The 22388-nt window shown below is 50.1% G+C and overlaps 2 protein-coding genes across 4 annotated transcripts in view; one reads left to right on the top strand and one right to left on the bottom strand.

Annotated features, from left to right (window-relative positions):
- Pmvk (Phosphomevalonate kinase) overlaps positions 1-22388 on the bottom strand; it is a 35312-nt gene that overhangs the window by 11117 nt on the left and 1807 nt on the right. The gene's annotated exons all lie outside the window — the stretch shown is intronic.
- Positions 1122-22366, top strand: LOC149342820 (schlafen-like protein 2). Of its 3 annotated transcripts, none has more exons than XR_016283076.1 (8): positions 1122-1623; positions 3070-3169; positions 10253-10380; positions 17314-17411; positions 18219-18376; positions 21248-21321; positions 21411-21510; positions 22179-22366. XR_016283076.1 is itself a non-coding variant. In XM_089545301.1 (7 exons), exons 1-7 carry the CDS (start codon positions 1433-1435, stop codon positions 21430-21432), a joined length of 771 nt encoding a protein of 256 aa, XP_089401427.1. In that variant the 5' UTR covers positions 1232-1432; the 3' UTR covers positions 21433-21675. The 3 variants fall into 3 exon arrangements, 1 of the variants encoding a protein (XP_089401427.1); XR_016283075.1 differs by having other exon boundaries at positions 1233-1623; positions 17314-17407; positions 18215-18376; XM_089545301.1 differs by lacking the exon at positions 22179-22366 and having other exon boundaries at positions 1232-1623; positions 17314-17407; positions 18215-18376; positions 21411-21675.

Raw genomic sequence — 22388 nt, 5'->3', positions numbered from 1 at the left:
GTCATAGCTCGAGTCGGTTTGAGACGATGAAACCCATAAACCATGTTGTTTAGTGGGAGACGAAAGCGGCGGCAGATCTTTTTTTGCGAAAGCAATACTACGCTCATGAACGGCCTTTCGCGTAGCGGCGGCCTGTAGCTACATTAGACCTTTAGAATGACCTCTTACGTCATACCAGGGTGAGAGATGGGCTACCAAGTCGAGTCGTCGCGCAGCAGCGGCCGGTAGCCACGCGTGACATTTAGAATGACCTCTGACGTCATGCCATGCCTAGTGACGTCAGAGCATGACACCATACCAGGGTGAGAGATGGGCTACCAAGTCGAGCCGTCGCGCAGCGGCGGCCGGTAGCCACGCGTGACCTGTAGACGCGGCGCACTGCGTTCCTTCTGTTGGAGGCGATACGCTTTTGCTTTCGCAAACTACCAGGCTACAGTGCTCTAGAACCTTTGTTCTAGAGCACTGTAACCAGGCTTAACCAAAGCTAAGCCCCCGCCAATTTTTATTGTTGGTGCGTCTCAAATATACAGATGAATGCTCTCGCGTTCCTTGTCGAGCGCATTACTGCAAATATAAGCACAATGTGAGTCAGGGCATGATTTTATCCAGCATTTACTCCGCCGATTCTCTCTCGAAGACAATCTAATGGGCTCACCATTGCTTATACAGCACGGCGAGCCGCGCGACTGTTGGTTGAATACGCGAGCGCGTTTCATGTATGGAGTCCGCGATCGGGAACGCAGGTTGCGTTGCTGACAGGGTCGCTGCACTGCGTCCCACATGCCGTGAGGGAGGACAGTCCCTGGTTTTTACGTCGAACGCCGCCTCAGGCGCACCCAGGAAGGAAAACTTAATCTGTGTTAACAAGAAAATAATTAAAAACAAAAAAGAGGATCGCGTGTCGAATGGGCGTCTCGAATTTTAGACGCTGTGTACTAAGGTCTTGCTGTGTGCCACCGTGCTACGTCTAAAACAGTAGGATACAACTTGAAAAAAAAAAAAAAAAACAGCAGTTGCTAACACTGAGCCGCGCTTCGCGGCGTCTTGTATTACTCCGCTGTCGAATCGCAACAGTAAACGAAGTAGCTTTTTATTGTTTGGCTATATCAAAAAACCTACGTATCAAAATTCTAGAGCTCATAATTCTTGTGATAAGCTTTTTGTTTAGGTAACAAGAAACGTTCAAGCAGCGGACTACTTTTTCATCGTGGAGAAATTTTGTACTATCAGCATTGTTGTCAGTGGCGCCAAAAGGACGGAAAGCGCGCGCGCGCGCCGAGCACTGCGTCTCTACGCGCCATCGCGGACGGTCGCACACGCCGGAGAGCGCGGGTCCAGCTAGGCGAGCCTAAGTTTGAAACTTATTTACTGAAGCGCGTCTGTAGCTCTAACTTCAAGTGCCCAAGTCTGAATTACACCAACAGCTCAAGTTATGGCTGAAGGCGGCGAGAAGACAGGCGAGCAACAGGTGGACACTAATGCGCCGATTAGATTTTACAAGTATAACGAGCTCTCCTTAGTAGAGGAAGATCAGTGGCACGAGTACAAAGCTCACAAAGCGTTGTCCTCGGAAGAAGTTCCGCACTCCAGCAAGGAGCGGCACACTCGCCAGAGCGTGTCAAGGTGAGCATATGCGCGGTGCACGTGCAGCGTCCATATAGTTACGTTTTGTTCTTAAGTGGATGCGGCGTTCGGCTGCTGGGCTCAAGAACGCGGGATGAAATCCCGGCCGCGTCTCGGTCTCAGTGTACGCGATATGCAAGAGACGTCCTTGAGCTGTGCGATGATCACTGCACGTTATAAATTACCATCGACTTAGTCGCAGGAAATACGCAGCCCAGCACAAAGACCTCACGGCTCTTTGTTGGCGTTGCATAACCCTCCTCGCAGCGCCGCCCCTCCTCCGCTCTAAGAGTGTGCTCGTCGTATTTTCCCGTTTTCGTTTGTTTACTTGATGCTTCTGTTGCACTGATCTGTGCACCTTGTTTGAATTATTCGTAGCGGCGACTTCGGTTTTCCCGCGTTGAACTTACACTCATACCGCGAAAACGTTACCGCGTTCAGGAATTGCCGGATAAGTACTGTATGTGGCATTCGAGGGAAAAGGAAATAAATTAATTTATGCTTTGAGCAAATGCAGCGGGAATGAAACAAACTAGATGCAGCATCAGTATTCTCTCTGTAGACTTTTTAAGAGCTGGATTCATTCCTTCTAGGACAGTGGCAAGCAGTAGGTCAACTGCACACAAATTTATTTTCCTCTGGTGCAAAGTAAGGAGTGCAAACGTTATAAGAAGACCCAAGTCGCCGCTACGAATAATTCAAAAAAGGTACATAGATCAGTGCAATAGAAACATCCAGTAAACAAACGAAAACGGGGAAATACGACGAGCACACTCTTAGAGCGGAGGAGGAGGGGCGGCGCAGCGAGGAGGGTTATGCAACGCCAACGAGGAAAGAGCCGACCTCACTCGTCAGGAAGCCAAGATATGGATAAACATACAAGCCTGCACACTAGCAAACCCAGCTCGACACAATGATTTGGCCCGCGCTTGGCCAGCAGAGAGATTTCCGACATCCTCCACATGGTGTGGAATTGCCCCAAACAGCGTAATGCCTACAGGGCCACCAGTAATTTCCTGGACCTGGGTAAACCACCCGCGTAATTAAGTTCATTCTCTCTCTCTCTCAATAACACGAAAGGGACATTCATAGCCCAGGAATAGCTTAGGGACTCCATATGCCATGCTCTTTTGTTAGCTTTTGTCTTTCATTTGTATAGTGCATTTTAAGTTAGCCATGGTTAAAAATGTACCCAAAAGCAGGTCGATCCCTCATAATTCAGGTAGTTTATGCATGCAGAGAAATGAGAGCTGGTTTTTTTTGCACACTGCTAGTTTTGTCATCGAAATTGCGGACGTTGTTATCGCATATGTTTAGCCGAACCAGCTGAACTCATCCGTGTGGCGATAGATTTGTGTAAAATCTCCGTGTGCCATCTTTTACATTCTTTATCGTCTTTGTACTTAATTCCTGCTGTTATTAATATTATTACTTTGCACTTTGCAGGACTCTTTGCTCCTTCCTAAACACTGGAGAAGGTGGAACAGTGTACTTAGGAATTCTCGATGGTGGGATAGTAAAAGGCCTGCACTTGACAGAATACCAAGTAGGTGATAAAACAATTGCAAGGTGCGGCAATTTCACATGATTTCATGATAAGAGCAGCTTTACTGTGCCGCCTGGCTGCCCTTTTGCTGCTTCAGAGCGGTGTTATGCAGGGACTGTCGCCAGGAGTCTAAAATTATTGTTACTGAACATTGCTTGAGTATTGCTGCTGCTTGGTGAAAGTCATGTTTTGCAGAAACCATTAGGCGCTGGTGAGCTGAGCCAGAGCAATAGGTGCAACTTTTCATGTAAGCCCACAGGACCTTTAATACATTTGATGATGCCACCATTTGACAGCCATTGAGTTGCACCAGAAGCTTGGTATTTTTTTAGCAACTGAGATGTTCCTGCAGCTTTCAACAGTACAGCCGGCCAAATCTTTAGCAAAAGTGCGCGATGGCCGCTTTTTCTGCGCTCCTGCGCTTTGCGATGAAGCAAACTTACGGAAAGCTCAATATTATCATCATCATCGTGGTCAGCCTGACTATGCCCACTGCAGGGCAAAGGCCTCTCCCATTTCTCTCCAATTAACCCTGTCCTTTGCCAGCTGCGACCACCATATCCCCGCAAACTTCCTGATCTCATCAGCCCACCTAACTTTCTGCCGCCCCCTGCTACGCTTGCCTTCTTCTGGAATCCACACCATTACCCTTAAGGACCAGCGGTTATCCTGCCTTTGCATTACATGCCCTGCTCTAGCCCATTTCTTCCTCTTGATTTCGACTAGGATGTCATTTTAACCCCCATTTGTTCCCTCTTCCGACCTCTTAACGTTTGTGGGAATCCTGGCTTTCCGCCGTTGCCTTTGCGCGGCTGTGCCGGCTTCCCGCGTTGTTTCTCCTCTTTCCCTTGCTCCCGCCTCAGGCGGTGGAGATAAGTGACTAATCACTGTCATTTGGCCACAGCTCCGCCCCGGCTACCCAACGGCCTTTGCCATTGGTGCCTTTTGGCGGGAATTCGGGACCCGTTTGGGCGGCCGCGCGCCGCGCGACCGTCCGAGCGGGGCCCAGGGAGAGAGATCCCTCCGAGACAGCGTAAGGTGCGTACGCTACTGTTTTGTCCGTGCCGGCCTTTGCCGTTCGGACCAGTGCTTACTCGAGCTCGCCCGCACGTGTCCTCTGACCTGCAGCGGCGTGCTAGCGGCGCGCATTGCTCGAGTCGCTTCGTGCGCGCAGCGGAGCCTTGCTCCTCGCGCGCCCCCGGGACGGGGTGACGATTGAGTGTGTGTGTACTGCTGGAGGACGACGTGAATAAACGTCTCCTTTGTGAGATTGGAGGCCTATTTCTTTGCGGCGAATCGCTCTCCTCCCAGCGGAGGTTGAGAGCACCGCATCGGTGTCCCAGTGTGTGTGTGGTGACGGCTGATCGGGGCCCTTGGCTCGCGCGAAGCTCGAACCCGCGGTGAGTGGTGGCCTGTGTCCACTTAGAAACCCACAACTGGCGCCCATCAGCCGTCACCACACACACACTGGGACACCGATGCGGTGCACTCAACCTCCGCTGGGAGGAGAGCGATTCGCCTCAAAGAAATAGGCCTCCAAGTTCACAAAGGAGACATTTATTCACATCGTCCTCCAGCTGATACACACACACTCAATAGCCACCCCGTCCCGGGGGCGCGCGAGGAGCAAGGCTCCGCTGCGCGCACGAAGCGACTCGAGTAATGCGCGCCGCTAGCACGCCGCTGCAGGAGAATGTCCCCGCGGCAGTGCTGTGATCTCTCCCTCGTGTCGACCGTTGGGCCGGTTGCGAGAGAGAGTGGGCAATCAACGCAAGGTACGCCTGTCGGAGGTCGCTGGACCCCGCTGGACAGGCTCGAGCCGCTGCAGGTCAGAGGACACGTGCGGGCGAGCTCGAGTATATGCACTCGTCCGAGCGGCAAAGGCCGGCAGGGACAAACAGTAGCGTACGCACCTTACGCAGTCTCGGAGGGATCTCTCTCTCCGGGCCCCGCTCGGACGGTCGCGCGGCGCGCGGCCGCCCAAAGCGGGTCCAGAATTTCCGCCAAAAGGCGCCAATGGCAAAGGCTCTTGGGGAGCCGGGGCGGAGCTGTGGCTAAATGACAGTGATTAGTCACTTAGCCGCCTCTCCACCGCCTGAGGCGGGAGCAAGGGAAAGAGGAGAAACAACGCGGGAAGCCGGCACAGCCGCGCAAAGGCGACGGCGGAAAGCCAGGATTCCCACACGTTACATCTGTCATTTTTTTTTTCCATAGCTCGCTGCATTGTCCTTAATATTTTGCGGTATGCCTGGGATGCTAAAGGACGCCGCTTCCCAAATATCCTCCAGCAAGAATTTTCTTAATGCGTTTCGTGGAAGCTGAGTTATCTCCCGTCAAAATTTGAATTTGCGCGTCTTCTGTGTCTTTCTCTCCTCTCCAATTTTTTGCATGCTGACATGTCGGTGCCTCCGCCGGCTGCTGACGCGTGTGGGAGGAGGGTGGGGAGGGGGCGGAGCTTGTGGCCGTGGCCTTGGGAGCCGCGTGACATCAGAAGGAGGCATCATGGCGAACCAATGGCAGCCCTTCGCTGGTGACGTAAAGAGCGCGGCACGACGTGTTGCGTGCGGATTCGGACGAAAGCTGGGCACTGCAGATTACTTCGAGGCGTGGAAGCTCGAATTTTTAAAATTATATTGTAAATTATTGGTTTCGTTTGTCCAGTACGCAGCATGAACACTTGGTAGCCTGTACTATACGTAATGCAAGTGTATTATAGGCAACCCTGTTGTGTCCCCTTATTGCTTTTGTGTGTGTGCGCCCCCTCCTAACGACCACTCGCATTCCCCTCCTAACGACAGTTCGCATCCTCCTCCTAACGACCACTCAATCCTCCTCCTAACGACCACTCGCATCCCCTCCTAACGACCACTTGCCTCTCGTCGCACGCTGTCGCCAGAGGCCCCCCCACGGTGCGCCCCCGCATCCTCCTCCTGTTTTGGGAAGCCACTCCCTCCCGTGGACGCTTCTCCGCTCCCTCCTTTCTTCGGGCGGCCAGTTCGGCTCCTGCCTCGGTCGACGCTGGTCGCACCCTCATCGGCTTTAAATAAACGAAGTCTTAAAGTACCGTGTGCGTCTTTCGCTGCATTCAACACAGCGACCGGACACGACAGTGGCGACGAGAAAGTGGACTCGACCCGCGCTACGCAACGCTATTGACAAGCCATGGCTACGCGAGGGTTTCCCAATCAGATACCAGAATTCAACGGCTCATCGTGGTCATCGTGGGTTGGACGCCTTCAGTTCTACTTTGAAGCTAACAACATCACAGACCCAGCCTTGAAGAGGGCCAACCTGCTGACGCTGTGCGGGGAGCAGACCTACGATACTGTCTGCGCCCTTATTCAGCCAAGCACACCAGCGGCAGTGTCTTACGACGACATCGTAAAAGCGCTGCAAAAGCACTACGACCCAAGGCCATCCGAGGTCTACAGCCGGGCTCGCTTCCAACGACGAGATCAACTGGGAGGAGAAACTGTGAGCGCCTACGTAGCCGCGCTCAAGAAGCTCGCTGCCGACTGCAATTTTGGAACGCTGTCGACAACAGCTACCGGGCAGGAGGGAGACGCAGCTTCTTCTGCTAACACCACCATGCTTCCCTTGGACGTGATGTTACGCGACAGATTTGTGTGCGGACTGAGTGACGAGTCACTGCAGCAGCGCCTGTTCGCTGAGAAGGACCTCACATTCAGCAAAGCTTACGACATCGCCGTTCGAGCGGAGAGCGCCGGTCACCAGCAGAGAGGGATTCGCCGGAACACCGAGCCGATACACCAGACAAGCAACCAGGTGCGCAAGCCTTCTGTTGTTGTAAAATCGGTCAAAAAGGCACAACGCTGCTGGCGGTGTGACGACCAACACAACCCCCAGGGATGTCGATTCCAGTCAGCCACGTGTAATTTTTGCCACAAGCGAGGGCATATCGAAAGAGCATGCATTACGAAACGGAGACTTGCCAAGATAAAGTCACCTTCCCAGCCTAATCACAGCGTCAACGCCTCAGAGAATACACCGCTATCTGATCTCCATGGAACAACATCAGCAACACCATCTGTGTTGTACGACCTGAACACCATGAATCTCGGCACGCGACCGAAGATTTTTACAGAAGTAAGCGTACATCACCAGCTGATTAAGTTCGAGGTGGACTCCGGCGCAGCCTGTACTCTGATCAGTGAGGACACGTTCCGAACTTCATGGCCATCTGACGCACCCGCCCTGCAACAAGACGACACGCACCTGCGAACGTGGTCAGGACAGAATCTGCCACTATTGGGCTCTGCCAACGTGCAGGTTAACTACAACGGCCAGACCCATACGCTACCTCTGCTTGTTGTGAAGGGCACAGGATCAAGCCTTCTAGGGAGAAACTGGTTTTCTCCACTAGGCGTGATGATATGCGGCAAACATCAAAACGCCGATGCGCTAAGCCGTCTGCCACTCGACGCAACTGTTGACGAACCATTTCCACCAGGAGACGTTCTGATGTTCGAAGCACTGCCAGAACCTCCGCTTACAGCAGGCACAGTTGCAGCATCTACGCAGAAGTGCGCAGCTCTCCGGCTAGTTTACACAGCTGTTCAACAAGGCAACGTGCATAAACTCAAAGGGGACAACTTCGACGCTTACCGCAGGCGAGCTACAGAGTTGAGCACCCATCGCGGCTGCATCATATTTGGGTCCCGAGTTGTGATGCCGAGAGAACTACGCGCACAAGCTATGTCTCTCATCCACGCCGGACATCGGGGCATCGTTGCAATGAAAAAGTGTGCCAGAAGCTACATGTGGTGGCCTGGCATTGACAACGACATCGAAACAGTGGTGCGAGAATGCAAGCCTTGCCAGAGCAGCCGGAGCGCCCCGCCGAAAGCTCCTGTCCCAGAATGGGAAAAGCCAGACACACCATGGCACACATTGCACATTGATTTTGCAGGACCAATTGAGGGCTGCACTTTCCTTGTGGTCGTAGATGCCTACACAAAGTGGCTTGAGATAAGGCAAATGGGACAGACGACTTCGGCAGCAGTCATTGACAACCTCCGATCACTATTTGCAACGTTCGGCCTGCCGCGCAAGGTAGTGTCGGACAACGGAACACCGTTTGTGTCTGCGGAGATCCTCAAGTTTTATCGCGACAACGGGATCTCATCAGTTACATCGGCCCCCTACCACCCAGCGACAAACGGACAAGCCGAGCGCTACGTAGCCGAGCTAAAACGCGCCCTTGAAAGAGATCAGACAGGCTCGCTGCAGCGCCGCCTTGCGCGCTTTCTCTTCAAGCAGCACACGACGGTTCAGAGCACAACAGGCGAGACCCCCTCGAAAATGATGTTCGAGCGTGAAATGCGAACCCAGCTCACAGCCATCCCCCCCGAGCCAAAGGCAGAGACGTTCCGGGAAGAAAAAGCAATTCCGCGCTGCGGCACGCTTAATGAGGGGCAGCGCGTCCTCGCCCGACAGTTTCTGAAAAAGCCACGCTGGGAGGAAGCTACAATTGTCAGACGCATAGGCCTGCGCTCTTGGCTCGTCAACATACATGGCACAGTAGCACGCCGACATCTCAACCAGCTGCGTAGATTTACGACGCCGTCTGAGAGCTGTCCGCCAGCGGAGAGAACACGTGCACCATTTTCCCACATAGCCTGGCACCTCTTCCCGGAAGAAGAGACTTCGCCCAGGACAGACCTAGGAGACACAGCGAACAACAGCCAGCCTACAAGTGTTTCTCCCCCGAGCGCACAAAGCCAGCGCGCCTCCACGCGTGAGCGCCGACCCCCTGCACGATACCAGGCAACTTTCTAAGGGGGAAGGAAGTGTTGTGTCCCCTCATTGCTTTTGTGTGTGTGCGCCCCCTCCTAACGACCACTCGCATTCCCCTCCTAACGACAGTTCGCATCCTCCTCCTAACGACCACTCAATCCTCCTCCTAACGACCACTCGCATCCCCTCCTAACGACCACTTGCCTCTCGTCGCACGCTGTCGCCAGATGCCCCCCCCATGGTGCGCCCCCGCATCCTCCTCCTGTTTTGGGAAGCCACTCCCTCCCGTGGACGCTTCTCCGCTCCCTCCTTTCTTCGGGCGGCCAGTTCGGCTCCTGCCTCGGTCGACGCTGGTCGCACCCTCATCGGCTTTAAATAAACGAAGTCTTAAAGTACCGTGTGCGTCTTTCGCTGCATTCAACACAGCGACCGGACACGACAAACCCCAAACATCCTTTTCAGGGACTGTTTAACTTAAGCTGAGCCCTTTTCGTTAGCCTCCACATTTCTGCCCCATAAGTGAGTACCGGTGAGATACACCTGTTGTAATCTTTTCTCTTGAGGGATTTTGGTTAGCTGCAATTCATAATCTGAGAGAACCTGCCATATGCGCTCCACCCCATTCTTATTCTTCTAGTTATTTCCCTGTCATGATCTGCATCAGTGGCCACTATTCTGCCCAAAGTAGACATATTCCCTTACCACTTCCGGCATCTCGCTACCAATTTTGAACTGTTATTCCCTTGCGAGACTGTTGAACATTAATTTGGTTTTCTGCATGTTAATTTTAAGCCCTACCGTTCTGCTCAGCCTGTGTAACTCATTGATCATGCTTTGCAGCTTAGTGAGCCTGTGTTTCGATGTGATATTTTCGCAAGTTTGCTTTGTCATAAGCTGCAGAAGCATGGAAAACGCAGCTGTCATGCACGCCAGCTAAAGATTTGACCGGCTGTACATCGTAGCTGGATTAGTACAGATAGACAGGGCTTAAAGAAAAAGATGAGGCTATGCAAAAATACTGCACTGGAGATGAAGCTTATTGGGAAGAAAAAATAGTAGTCCTGTCACAGCTACAGTGAATCCCAACTGACCATCTGAACTTTCAGCCCTTTCCTTCAAAAGTGTTTTTGGCATGCTGAGATGACTGCTATTAAAACACATGAGAGGCTGTCTGTGCTAACAGAGGCAGTTCCGTGCTTGCTGGCAGCATCCAACATTTACTTGACTAGCAGTTATTTCTTTCAGCCAATTAAAAACATGTCTGAACAAAGAGTCGCTGCGGTGAGGAAGGAGGACAGATGGTCAGTAATAACTTGTCTTTTACAGAAAGACCACCTCGTGCTCAGCCTTGAAAATGTGATGGCACGCTACAAACCACCTGTGCCAAAGCACATGTACGACCTGCGATTTGTTCCAGTCATCTCGGAGGTTGCCCCAGAGCCAAAGGCAGAGAGGTATGTTACAGGAGTGAACGCTCCTCCAGACGAGTTTTTGCTGAACATGGACAGATATCCCCCCTTTCTTCTTTTCACCAGGAAACGTGTGCTTTTCTGTCAGTTGTAATGTGAGCAATTAGATTTGTATGTTCCTCCAACAATATTGTCACGACCAGAGGAGCCGCGAAGGTAGGCGTCGGCAAGAACCCAAGACTGGGAGCCTTCTTTTAATTATAGAGCCAGCTTCCACGATCTACTCTCGTCACCGCCGCCACAGTAGTAGCTCACTCTCCGACAGCGGCAGAAGAAACCGCCATCGCGCTGGCCATCGCTGACCCACGTACGCGCACAGTCCTCAGCGACTCCAAAAGAGCGATACAAAATTACTCGGCAGGTTTTATCTGCCACCCCGCTGCACGCATCCTTCGCGGCTGCACTCCCGACCATAAGATCAATCTGGTCTGGGTACCCGCCCACGCGGGAAACTCTGGAAACGAAGGGGTCGACCGACTAGCCCGAGGACTAACCAACCGGGCGGCCGGCCCCACGGACCCAGACGCTCTTGCCGAGGCTCCCCAGACCTTTGCCGAAATTACCAACCTCTACAGAGAGATGAGACGCCAGTTCCCGCCTCCACACCCCGACTTGAATCGAGCGCAAGCCACCTTGCTCCGCAGGTTGCAGACACACTCCATCCTTAGCCATTCTAGACTTTCACTCATCACAGACGGGGAATATGACCCCGTCTGCCAAAATTGTTACCAGGGAGAAATCGCCACCCAGGCACACATCCTCTGGGGTTGCGCGGGAAATCCGCCCCCTCGAACCTTACTGCCAGCTCCCTCCGAAGAAGGATGGAACCAACTCCTCAAAAGGCCAGACAAGAGCATCCAACTGGCACTCATTTCGTGGGCCCAGGAAGTCGCCCCCACCTGGGGGCCACACCAAGCCCACCTGCCCTAAATCCCTCCAATCTATGGCAATAAAGTTGTTTCTCTCTCTCCACGACACCAAACAGAACAAGCGCGCCGCGAGAGGCCACCGCCGCTTCGTCGTCGTCTTCGATTCAGCGCGGAGGCCGCGCGGCTCGTTAGGCGCGTGGCATTATTCCCTCCCGCGAAAGAAAACATCGTCTCGATGTGGAATGGGGTATGTACGTACAGTGAGAGGAGGAGGAGCAAAAACAAGAAGAATAGGGGTGAGGTGAACTATACAACGTGCGCTAAATGAAATGTGGCGAGAGTCAAGGTCACACGTGGGGTAAGGGGAAAAAGGTAAGAAACACAGCGTGAACGCAGCGCTCAGTCACGCGAAAAGTACGGCTTTAAGCGCACTACATGCACAATTTCAGGCCGTTGACGCTGAGGGCCGACGATCACAGTTCCATGGGGTACAACTTCGTAGTTGACGCTGTTCAGGCGGCGCAGGACTCTGTACGGGCCAAAGTACCTATTTATAAACTTTTCGCACAATCCCTTGCGGCGCACGGGTGTCCACACCCACACGTGGTCGCCGGGCTCGTAGTGCACGTCCCTGTGCCGAAGGTTATAGTGTCGGGCATCGGCGGATTGCTGGTCCTTGATGTGCAAGCGGGCCAGCTGACGGGCCTGCTCTGCTTGTTCCACGAAGTGGCCTGCTTCAGGGGGGAGCTCTGCGTCGCCATACGGCAGCATGGCGTCTAGCATCATGCGGACCTCTCTGCCATACACGAGACGGAACGGGGTGAACTGGGTGGTTTCCTGCGTCGCGGTATTATATGCGAAGGTGACGTACGGCAAGACCTCATCCCAGGTTTTGTGTTCAACGTCGACGTACATCGAGATCATGTCCGCCAATGTTTTGTTGAGCCGTTCCGTTAGACCATTGGTTTGGGGATGATACGCTGTTGTTGGTCGATGCGCAGTATGGCTGAGCGTTAAGACGTCTCGTAGAAGTCGGGCTGTAAACGCCTTGCCTCGGTCAGTAATGATGGCCGATGGGGCGCCGTGTCTAAGCACGATGTCGTGCATAAAGAAGTGGGCAACTTCGGCGGCAGTACCTCGAGCAAGGGCCTTTGTTTCAGCGTAGCGGGTCAAGTAGTCTGTGGCGACTACGATCCACTTGTGGCCGGACGACGAGAGAGGAAATGGCCCCAGAAGGTCCATGCCGACTTTGTCGAATGGTATTTGTGGGGGCTCGATGCACTGAAACAGTCCAGGAGGCTTGAGCGCGGGTTTTTTCCGCCGCTGGCATTGCCGGCATGTCCGGACATAATGCTTGACACTTGAAGTTAGGTTGGGCCAGTAATATTTCTTCCGGATTCGGGATAAGGTGCGTGTAACTCCAAGGTGGCCGGAAGTCGGTTCATCATGGCAGGCAAGGAGGACTTCATCCCGGAGATCGGACGGTATGACGAGCAGGTAAGTTGTCGGACTTGAAGTAGAGTTCTTTTTATAAAGCACCCCTCTCCGCAGGCAGAACGATGATAGTCCACGAGCTAGGTATCGTGGTATTGCAGGGCGCCCGCCTTCGAGATGTTCGATGAGGAGACCCAGCTCGGCGTCGGCACGCTGTCTGGAAACGAGCTCAGACGTGCTGACCGCTCCAAGAAAGCTATCATCATCGGTGGTGCCTTCTGGAGGAGGTTCGACGGGAGCGCGTGACAAGCTGTCAGCGTCGGTGTGCTTCCTGCCTGACTTGTAGGTGACGGTGAAATCGAATTCCTGCAGGCGTAATGCCCAACGTGCTAGGCGGCCGCAAGGGTCCTTTAAATTTTTCAACCAGCACAGCGAGTGGTGGTCGGTGACGATACGAAACGGTCTACCATACAGGTATGGGCGGAACTTAGCGGCGGCCCAGACTACCGCCAAACATTCTTTTTCCGTAGTAGAGTAGTTCAACTCAGCGCGCGACAGTGCGCGGCTGGCGTAGGCAATTACTTTGTCGACGCCATTTTGCCGCTGTACTAGAACAGCGCCAAGACCGACGTTGCTCGCATCCGTGTGCACCTCCGTGTCAGCATCTTCGTCGAAATGTGCCAGGATGGGCGGCGATTGGAGTCGGCGTCGTAACTCGTCGAAGGCAGTCTGCTGTTCGTTGCCCCAGGAAAATGACGTGTCATCACGGGTTAGGAGTGTCAGGGGGCTGGCGAGCTGGGCGAAGTTTCTAATGAAGCGGCGATAGTAGGAGCACAGGCCCAGGAAGCGTCGGACTGCTTTTTTGTGGGCGGGAACCGGAAAGGCAGCAACGGCAGCAAGCTTCTCTGGGTCAGCGCGGATTCCGTCAGCACTAATGACGTGCCCGAGGAACTTCAATTCGGTGAACCCAAAGTGGCATTTTTCTGGTTTGAGGGAGAGGTTGGCGGATCGAACGGCGTCGAGGACAGTCCTGAGGCGGTGCAGATGTTCCGTGAACGTTGCGGAAAAAATGATGACATCATCAAGATAAACAAGACAGGTCTGCCACTTCAAACCGGTGAGAACGGTGTCCATCATTCTTTTTTTCATTTCATTTCATTTTATTACCTTAAAGGCCCCTTAAAAGGGGTGTTACATAAGGGGTGGCAAGAGTAAAAACACAAATTCACAATGACAGGAAAGTTTCTACGTTATCGGTGAAAAGACTTGGGCAAGTGATAATGGCAACGTTGTTCGGAAGGCCGTTCCAGTCTGCGGCTGCACGAGGAAAGAAGGAATTAGAAAAAGTGACGGTGCGTGATCGTGGACGGGCAACTTGTAGGCGATGGCTGGTGCGGTGAGATATGCGTGCGGGTGGAAGAATATAAGGTGCGATGTGCATAGGGCTGTGGAAGAATTTGTGAAATAAAGACATGCTAGCAATGCGACGGCGGAGCGATAAGGGTGATAATCCGGATGCTGTTTTTAAGGACGAAACACTGATGTCATAAGAGTAGGATGAGTGAATGAAACGAGCAGCGCGATTCTGAACAGATTCGAGGGCATTGATGAGATATGCTTGATGAGGATTCCAGATGGGCGACGCAAATTCTAGTTTGGACCTGACTAATGACTTGTAAGCTAATAACTTGACATGATGGGGAGCATGATGAAGATGGCGCTTTAGGAAACCTAATGTCTTGTTTGCTGACGATATTATATTAGTAACATGCAGGCTCCAAGAAAGATCGCTAGAAATAGTTATGCCTAGATACTTGTATGATTGAACTAGTACGGGAACTTCAGATATTACGTAAGAGAAGGTTAAAGGATTACGGCGACGGTTAATGGACAAAAGTTTACACTTACATGGGTTAAGTTCCATTAGCCATTTATTACACCACTCCTGAACAGCATTAAGATCATCTTGAAGAGAAGATTGGTCAGCGGTAGTAAGAATGGCAGGAGCACAGCAGAGCCCGAATGGGAGGACACGAAATTCATACAGCCCGTCCGGTGTGATGAAGGCGGTTTTCTCGCGGTCCCTCTCATCAACTTCTATCTGCCAATAACCACTTCTGAGGTCGACCGAAGAGAAGTACTTGGCTTGACGAAGTCGGTCGAGGGAGTCGTCGATACGCGGGAGCGGGTACACATCTTTCTTGGTCACACTGTTCAGCTTCCTGTAGTCTGCGCAGAACCGTAGTGTCCCGTCTTTCTTTTTCACGAGGACGACAGGAGACGACCACGGACTGCTTGACGGTTGGATGACGCCGTCTGTGAGCATCTCTTCGACCTGTGTTTGAATAGCATCTCGCTCACGAGGGGACACACGATAGGGCTGCTGATGGATGGGTCGGGCTCCTTCATGCGTGATAATGCGGTGTTTGACTATCGACGTTTGGCGCACTTTAGACGACGACGTGAAACACGCACCAAACTCCCGCAAGAGGTCCTGGAGTTGCCTCTTTTCCGTCGGTGGAAGGCCTGGATTTATGTCTACGTTGGTGACCGCTTCGGCGTCAGCTCCAGGTGTGTCCTCCGCACAAGCAAAGCATTGGGCCACTTCCTGAACATGGTCGACGTAAGCGATGGCTGTGCCACGGAACAGATGTCGATGCTCATTGCAGAAGTTGGTGACAAGGACCTCTGTACAGCCGTCATGAAGGGATCCAAGGCCCCGTGCCACCGCAACCCCCTTAGTAAGTACGAGGGAGACATTAGGCTCGACAACCCGGAGTCCCCTATGTGGCTCGTCGCAGGTAACTCTAGCGAGAATGCTGGCACGTGGTGGCACCGTAACGTTATCGTCGGCGACTCGCAGGGCGGACCGAGAACCCTGGTGCGCAGGTTCTTCTGTGGCCATTGCGGTAGAAAACGTCACCAAGCGGTTCGGCAGGTCTATGATAGCACCGTGCTCGCGAAGAAAGTCGATGCCAAGGATGACATCGCGAGAACATTCGCGGAGAACGAGAAAAGTGGCAACGAATGTGCAGCCTCGAACCGTAACCCGGGCCGCACACATGCCGAGTGGTGCGACAAGATGTCCGCCTGCCGTGCGTATGTCGGGGCCGTCCCAGGGTGTCGTCACTTTTTTCAGGGCCGTCGCAAGCCGTCCGCTAAGGATAGAGTAATCTGCGCCCGTATCGACCAACGCACCGACCTCCTTTGTGTCGACGAGAACGGGGATATCCAAGGAGACCCTGCCTTCAGCACGGCCCGTCGATGGCTGTTGTGGAGGACTCAGTCGGTGCGGCGGCGGAACCTGGTCGGCGACTGGGGTTGCGCTGTCGGAGCGATTCAAGTGGTGCGTGGAGTCTGAAGGGTGAGATAGGTGGGGCTGGCTGCAGGGACGGTCGTAGGCAGGGCGGGCAGTGGCGTCGCCATGAGTGGAATGGTAGTTGAAGGCGCGCTGACAACAGGGAGGGCCTCGGGGGACAGGCCTCGGATCCTCCGGCTGGCACGATGGACGGGGGTGGTCACAAGAGGCGGGCGAGTCGAGTCGTCCTCAGGAGTAGGAAGCATCGGTCGCACCTCCACCAGTGTCACGACCAGAGGAGCCGCGAAGGTAGGCGTCGGCAAGAACCCAAGACTGGGAGCCTTCTTTTAATTATAGAGCCAGCTTCCACGACACCAAACAGAACAAGCGCGCCGCGAGAGGCCACCGCCGCTTCGTCGTCGTCTTCGATTCAGCGCGGAGGCCGCGCGGCTCGTTAGGCGCGTGGCAATATTATTGGATGACCGCTGTGATTTGGTGTATTGTCCTTAAATGCACGTTCACACTAATTGGTTAGACATTTGAGTTGAGCGTTTCTTTTGAGCAGTGCAAAATGCAGGTGTTTCGGACCCACAGGTTGATGATGTCCAAAGTAGGAAGAACAAGCAAAACGCACAAGTGATGTCTTGCCCACCCCCCTTATCTGCTGGTATTTCTGGGTGTCATCTGTAACTTTTATCTTGAATCTCAAGTTAGTCCATGACCTCTTTTGCTCATTTCAGTACTAGCTGGATTCTTTTATTTGTCCAGGTCTTGCATTAGGACTCTCAACAACACAAAACAAAGGGAACAAGGTCTTAATGAGAGCCTCAGTCAGTTGGCCAACACTTCAACAAGAGGACGGACGTCTTCGTCTGTTGTGGTCTTGGCTAAATGTTAGCTAGTAGACTGAGGTTCTGCTTTGATCCTTGTTCATTCTGTTTTGTATTGTCGCAAATCTTGCATATGTTATTCTAAATGTAGCTAGCGCAGCTTTACTCTCTTTGTTTTGTTTTAGTTTACTAAGCCTTACTGGCTCAGGTTGAATACACTCTTATCTATTGCTGGTCTTTCCTGAAAACAAGTTCTCCCCCTCTCCCACCCCTCTTTCTATCTCTGCTCATACTGACCAAGAGGATTTAAGAAGGCCAGCTTTCTTCATTGCGTAAGGGCAAGGAGTGTTGACTCGACATGTCATCACTGGCAACACTGGGGCAACATGCTAAGTTAGCTCACGCATAAAAGTACATGTATAGAACCACAGCTTCTTAGTCTTGTTTAGCTTGTTTAACGAGAAACACCGTGTTTTTATTTGTGCAGCTCTACCAAAAAGGTAGAACGGCTGCAGCCCCATGCCCTGCAGACTTCAAAGTACTGCTGGTGTGAAATAGAGTCCGCTGCTCAGATCGAAGTTGTAAGTCTTTGTCATATTGGAATCTTACTTGTGATCTGTTTCCCACAGGTAGAGAATGTGATGTGTTTTTTGATGTCAAACTTTTCTAAGTTTAAATACAGTGCAGTTGAACCTTGGAGCAGCAAACCTCACTTCTGCGAAATGCTTACTGTATTGAAGCAGTCCATCGTTCTTATTTCATATGAAAGCTATGCACACTTTTGTCTCAAGTTAGTCAAGTAATCTTGAATGCTGTTTTGTTATAATATGTTTACATATTGAATATATACAGTGATGCCATCTTTGAAAAGCAGAGAAAGGAAATGAGCCAAGTTCCATGCAGATAAAACTGTTACGGGCGAAAACTTATGTGGGACAAGGAGGCTGCGAGCAAAATAGATTACAGTTCTATTTGCTGGCTCGGCATGTAAAGGTCCATGCTGAGCATGTTCCATGTGTGCATGGATGCTTACATACATGTCTGTGAAAGCGGGCGTGAGCCTCTGAGCTGATGTTCCTGTCAACTGACCAGTGGTTATAGACTAAATGAAATCTAATCAAGAATGTGTCTGACTCACGCAGTTTACAATAGCTGTTGCAAAGCTGTTGACCACGATGTAATAGGTTGGTAACATTGATAGGAGGGCCCTCCATGTCTGAGGAGCGTGTGCTACCTTGTTCTCGAACCGTATCCAACTGTAGAGTGCTGCTTACACTTGTACCCGACATTTTAACACCAGATGGAATGCAGTTCTTTTGCATGCATGTTCACCGCATTTCCCATGTATATTGTACATTTTATTTCTTATCTTCACATAAATACATCAGGGAGAAGTTGTGCAACGGTACATCGTCGAGATAGAGATGTTTGCCTGGGACAGCACTGACCCGAAGAATGCGTCATTGAACTTCACCTTGATGGGACTACATCCTATGTTTGACAACGAAGAGGGGCTGTGCTTCGTACGACGTCAAGGAAGCAACATTCGGGTAATGTGTTTATGTACCAATACTGTGGTGGTAGAGAGCAGCAAAGGATCAGAAGTCGTGCTGTGTTCTACGTGCAGGCAGTGGGCACTAAACAGGACTTCATTACTATTTGTTAGTTTCATGGTGCTGCAAAGGTGTGGCAGTTATAACAGCTGAGGAAAATACAGAAAATCATAGGAAATGTAGAGCAAAAAAAAAAATGCAGAAACATGATTTTTATAAAGCCTAATGCTGCTTAGATGAAATGAGGAATGGTTAGTATTGATTACATGTAGGATTGAAAATCTTGGTGTGTGTACAAGACACCAGGTACCTCCTTGCCTTACGTGTGTGGAACATTACTCTGCGAGATGGGTGCATTGTCATATTTGCAGTACAGCATTTACTTGTGGTCCAGATAAGTTCACTGTGTAAATACGGTTCTGTTCATCGTACATTGCTCACAGTTCGATAAGTCGCTGGACAGCCACACAGCTCTGGCAAATTCAGGCCAGGGAATTATGCAGGACGTGTTAAGAAATGCTGGCAGGTGGTTGGTTGCTATGTACAAATGAGGCCAGAAGAAAATGAAGCTAGCTGGTTGTAGTGACGAATGACTTAGTGGAATTTAGAAGACTTTTATGGAGTACATATGCACACAAGAAATGATATTAATAGTGCTTAATGCCTTGAGTTTGTTAATGACATTGTTTCCCTAGCCAGTGCTACATGTCTGGATTTAATGTCAGTGTAAGTCACAGTGGTGATAATGCCTGAGAAGCACTGCAAAATTTTTACTTGGTTATAGACAGCTCTAGCTGTTAAACGTATCACCAAAATTACCTTGCAGAAAATCCTGCTGTGTTGCTAAGTTCCAGAAGTATCCCTGTGTCAGCACGCAAGTCAAAAAGTGTCTCTCAGAAGCACTCGTAAAAATTGTGCCAGTTGCAGCGAAAATGTACAAGAGATGCCTTGTCTAAACGAGAGCTATGAATCAGTGGCATAGCCAGAAATTTTGTTCGGGGAGGGGGGGGGGGCTCATGTTGCAGCACGGCCTCCTCGTAGAATTTGTGGAGGGATCAGACGCAAAAATAATAACTGCACTGCCCTATTGGCAATACCTTTGTGTATTAGATAATGCTACGCACTGTCTACTCTATGTCATAAAAACCGTGGCAGACATAACTGATGCCAATACTTCCATGCTTTTGAGTATTTAATAAGTAAAGAAAATATCACACGAAGTCTAGAACTATATCCGTCCGAAACGAGCAAAGCAGTGCATGCCGCTGATATGAAAAACGTAAAAGCCATCAAATTAGCAAGTATAGAAGACAAATATTTTAATGAATCTTTGTCATTCAAGAACTTTTACATTTTTGTACATATGCAACGGCCAGGAAAAAATCTCAACAATGCTGTCCTTCGTTCCAGTGTACTGCGCAGCAACAGCTGTCACCGGTCATGTATTGCGAGTAATTGCACCGAAATTTTAGTCGCAACAACGAGCACATGTATAAACGAGGAGTTCTGCAAAATATGCGTTAGAAGTGCAAATATAAAATAGAGTATTAGAAATGCGAAGATACAACTTGATAACGGACAAGAAAGTGGCAATGGAAACAAAGTCACTGCATGTATACACAAAACCTCGCAACAAGATATTTAAATACACGTATATCTCCATTAAAGCTACGTATCTAAGCAAAAGTCACTCTATATAATGCGTAAAACAAGGCAAATAAACATCTTGCGCAATCACAGATAGTAAACTTTACACACGGAAAGACAGACGATCTAGGCAAGAACAAAAGTATGATAGCAGAAGTCGCGATATGTACTTGGGCCATGCTGCGGTCGCGACAGCACTGTATGGTTAGAATAATAGAGAAACAATGCAGAAATCAATATGAAAGTACGTATTTTTTAACTGCCTGCATGGTGGCAATTATTCGGCACCCATAATTACAGAAGGGTATTCCTTTGGTTCAAAGAAAAAACGAAAGCAGTTAGATAAAAAGGAAAGAGAAGGACAAACGAAAGCCACGGATGTTGTCGCAAGTTGAAATAACCAATATCCGAGTGTGTATGTTCGGAAACGCCGCGTGGGCAGGGCTTTCAATAAGCAAGGGCAATCAAGATCGGTTATTGATGTCCTCAAAATTTTCGTATTTGCATGGTAATTTTGATCATGATGCTAACTGATGCTTGCGTTACATGACTCCAGGTGCATGTGCCTTGCCACGAAATCCGACCCGAGTTAGCAATGTTTGTGCCAAAACGTCTTTTCTATTCTGCAAAAGAAATTGTAAGTGACAAAATCCAGAGTGACTTCCAGCGCCGGTGGTTGTTTTGGGCAGCAGTGCGTGACAGTTCAGAAAAATTTCAAAATTTCGGGGGGGGGGGGGGGGGGGGGGAGTCCCATAAGCACACCCCCCCCCCCTGGCTGCACCCCTGCTATGAATAAATAATTCACTACCTAATTGGAGGTTGTTCCTAACAAAGTTATTTGCTGTTCTACGTAAGGAATATGGGGCGAGAGTATGTGTTTCATGGTGCAAATGAATGCCATTGACGTTAAATTTATGTATGTTGCCCCACATGATTGGCATAGAACTCGAGGTATTAAGCACATAATGGCAATAAATTTACCTGTGTGGCACAGGCATTACTGTGCCTCTGTGTGAGTATTCCGATATTAAGTTTATGAGAATTAATGTATAATGTCCCTGCAAAACTTCATTTCAATACTTCAGCCTCTATCACAGTTACACTGTCTGATCGCAAAATTGTGTTCCACTTGCTTTTGGCATGGCTAATGCATGTGCACAAGCATGGAGAATACCACTAGTGGCAGCCTTTTAAGCATATTTACTTTTCCCACCTTTTCAGTTGACACTTCAAGATATTGTTGATATGACTCGTCAGGAAGTCAAGGAACATTACAGCGCAAAGAACAATACACTGTAAGGTTTGCCTAGTCGATGCTTGCTAGTGCTTTTGACTCTTAAGTTAATTTGCCATTGTGGTAACTTTGTACGTTTCTTTATTCCAGGCCGACACCAGGGGCTCTGTAGAAAACGTCCGAGGAAGTCATAGTCCTATTCAGACCTTTGTGGACTGTGATTACTAAAGAGCTAGTGAAAAGAAACTTCCTGCGCAGAAAATTCAGCCGTTTATCCTTTTTCCATACTATCTACCACAGCAACACACCATTTTCAAGCTCTCATCTTCTCCCGGCACCGCACACATCGGCTCGTGTAGACCACATGCAGAAGATTAAACCTATTTTCGCTCGGACAGAACGATACAAATACTCACCATTGGTCTTGTCTATCGAAGAGTGGAATTCGCTTCCTTCTAGCATTGCGACTATCGCTGAAACATCCTCATTTCAAACAGCTCTTTGGTCCTGTTTAGAAAATTCTAACATATGTTGATGTGCGTTCTTTTTTTTTTTTTTTTTCACTGTGTGATTCACTTCTTATGTTTTTTTTTTGTTTTTTCTTGGTTGCTCTAGTGTGTGTGTGTGCTGGCCGCAACATTCCGCAAAATGTTAGATGCTGTGTTTAGTAACTTTCGAAGCCGGGATTTTTCTTGATTTTTTGCGCGGTTTGCTACATGTGAATTTTTTTCAAACACCTCATATTAGCCTTTTTTTTTTGTTCCTCTTATTAACTTGTACCTGCCTTCTTAACTTGTTTACTTCTGTTTTCAGCCGTTTGTATTGTGTGTTTTATATCTGTTGTTTTCTTTGAGAATCCCCCCCTATGTAATGCCCGAATTGGGCCTTTAGGGTATTGAAATAAATAAAAATAAATAAATTAGCTGTGTAGAAAGTACATGAGAGAACCAGCTTAAACACTGGTTATTTATTTTTCTAAAACCAGTTTATTCATTCAGCTGCAAAGCACTGCGCTCACTTCCTGATTTTATTTTACTGTTTAGGTATGTGCATTTTCTGCTGTAGCCATTCTTATTGATGATGAATAAAATCAAGCATTTACTAAATGGATGGCCCCGTAAATGCTTC

Source organism: Amblyomma mixtum, chromosome 5 (assembly GCF_055824585.1).
Source record: "Amblyomma mixtum isolate Tamu chromosome 5, ASM5582458v1, whole genome shotgun sequence".
NCBI classification, from domain to species: domain Eukaryota; kingdom Metazoa; phylum Arthropoda; class Arachnida; order Ixodida; family Ixodidae; genus Amblyomma; species Amblyomma mixtum.
This window is presented reverse-complemented; position numbering and strand designations above follow the sequence as displayed.

Excerpts from the sequence above, each read along its gene's own strand:
- LOC149342820 (XM_089545301.1), top strand. The coding sequence starts at position 1,433 with ATGGCTGAAGGCGGCGAGAAGACAGGCGAGCAACAGGTGGACACTAAT. Across the intron at positions 1,624-3,069 it reads ACTCGCCAGAGCGTGTCAAG|GACTCTTTGCTCCTTCCTAA; the intron begins GTGAGCATATGC and ends TGCACTTTGCAG. Across the intron at positions 3,170-10,252 it reads TGCACTTGACAGAATACCAA|AAAGACCACCTCGTGCTCAG; the intron begins GTAGGTGATAAA and ends TGTCTTTTACAG.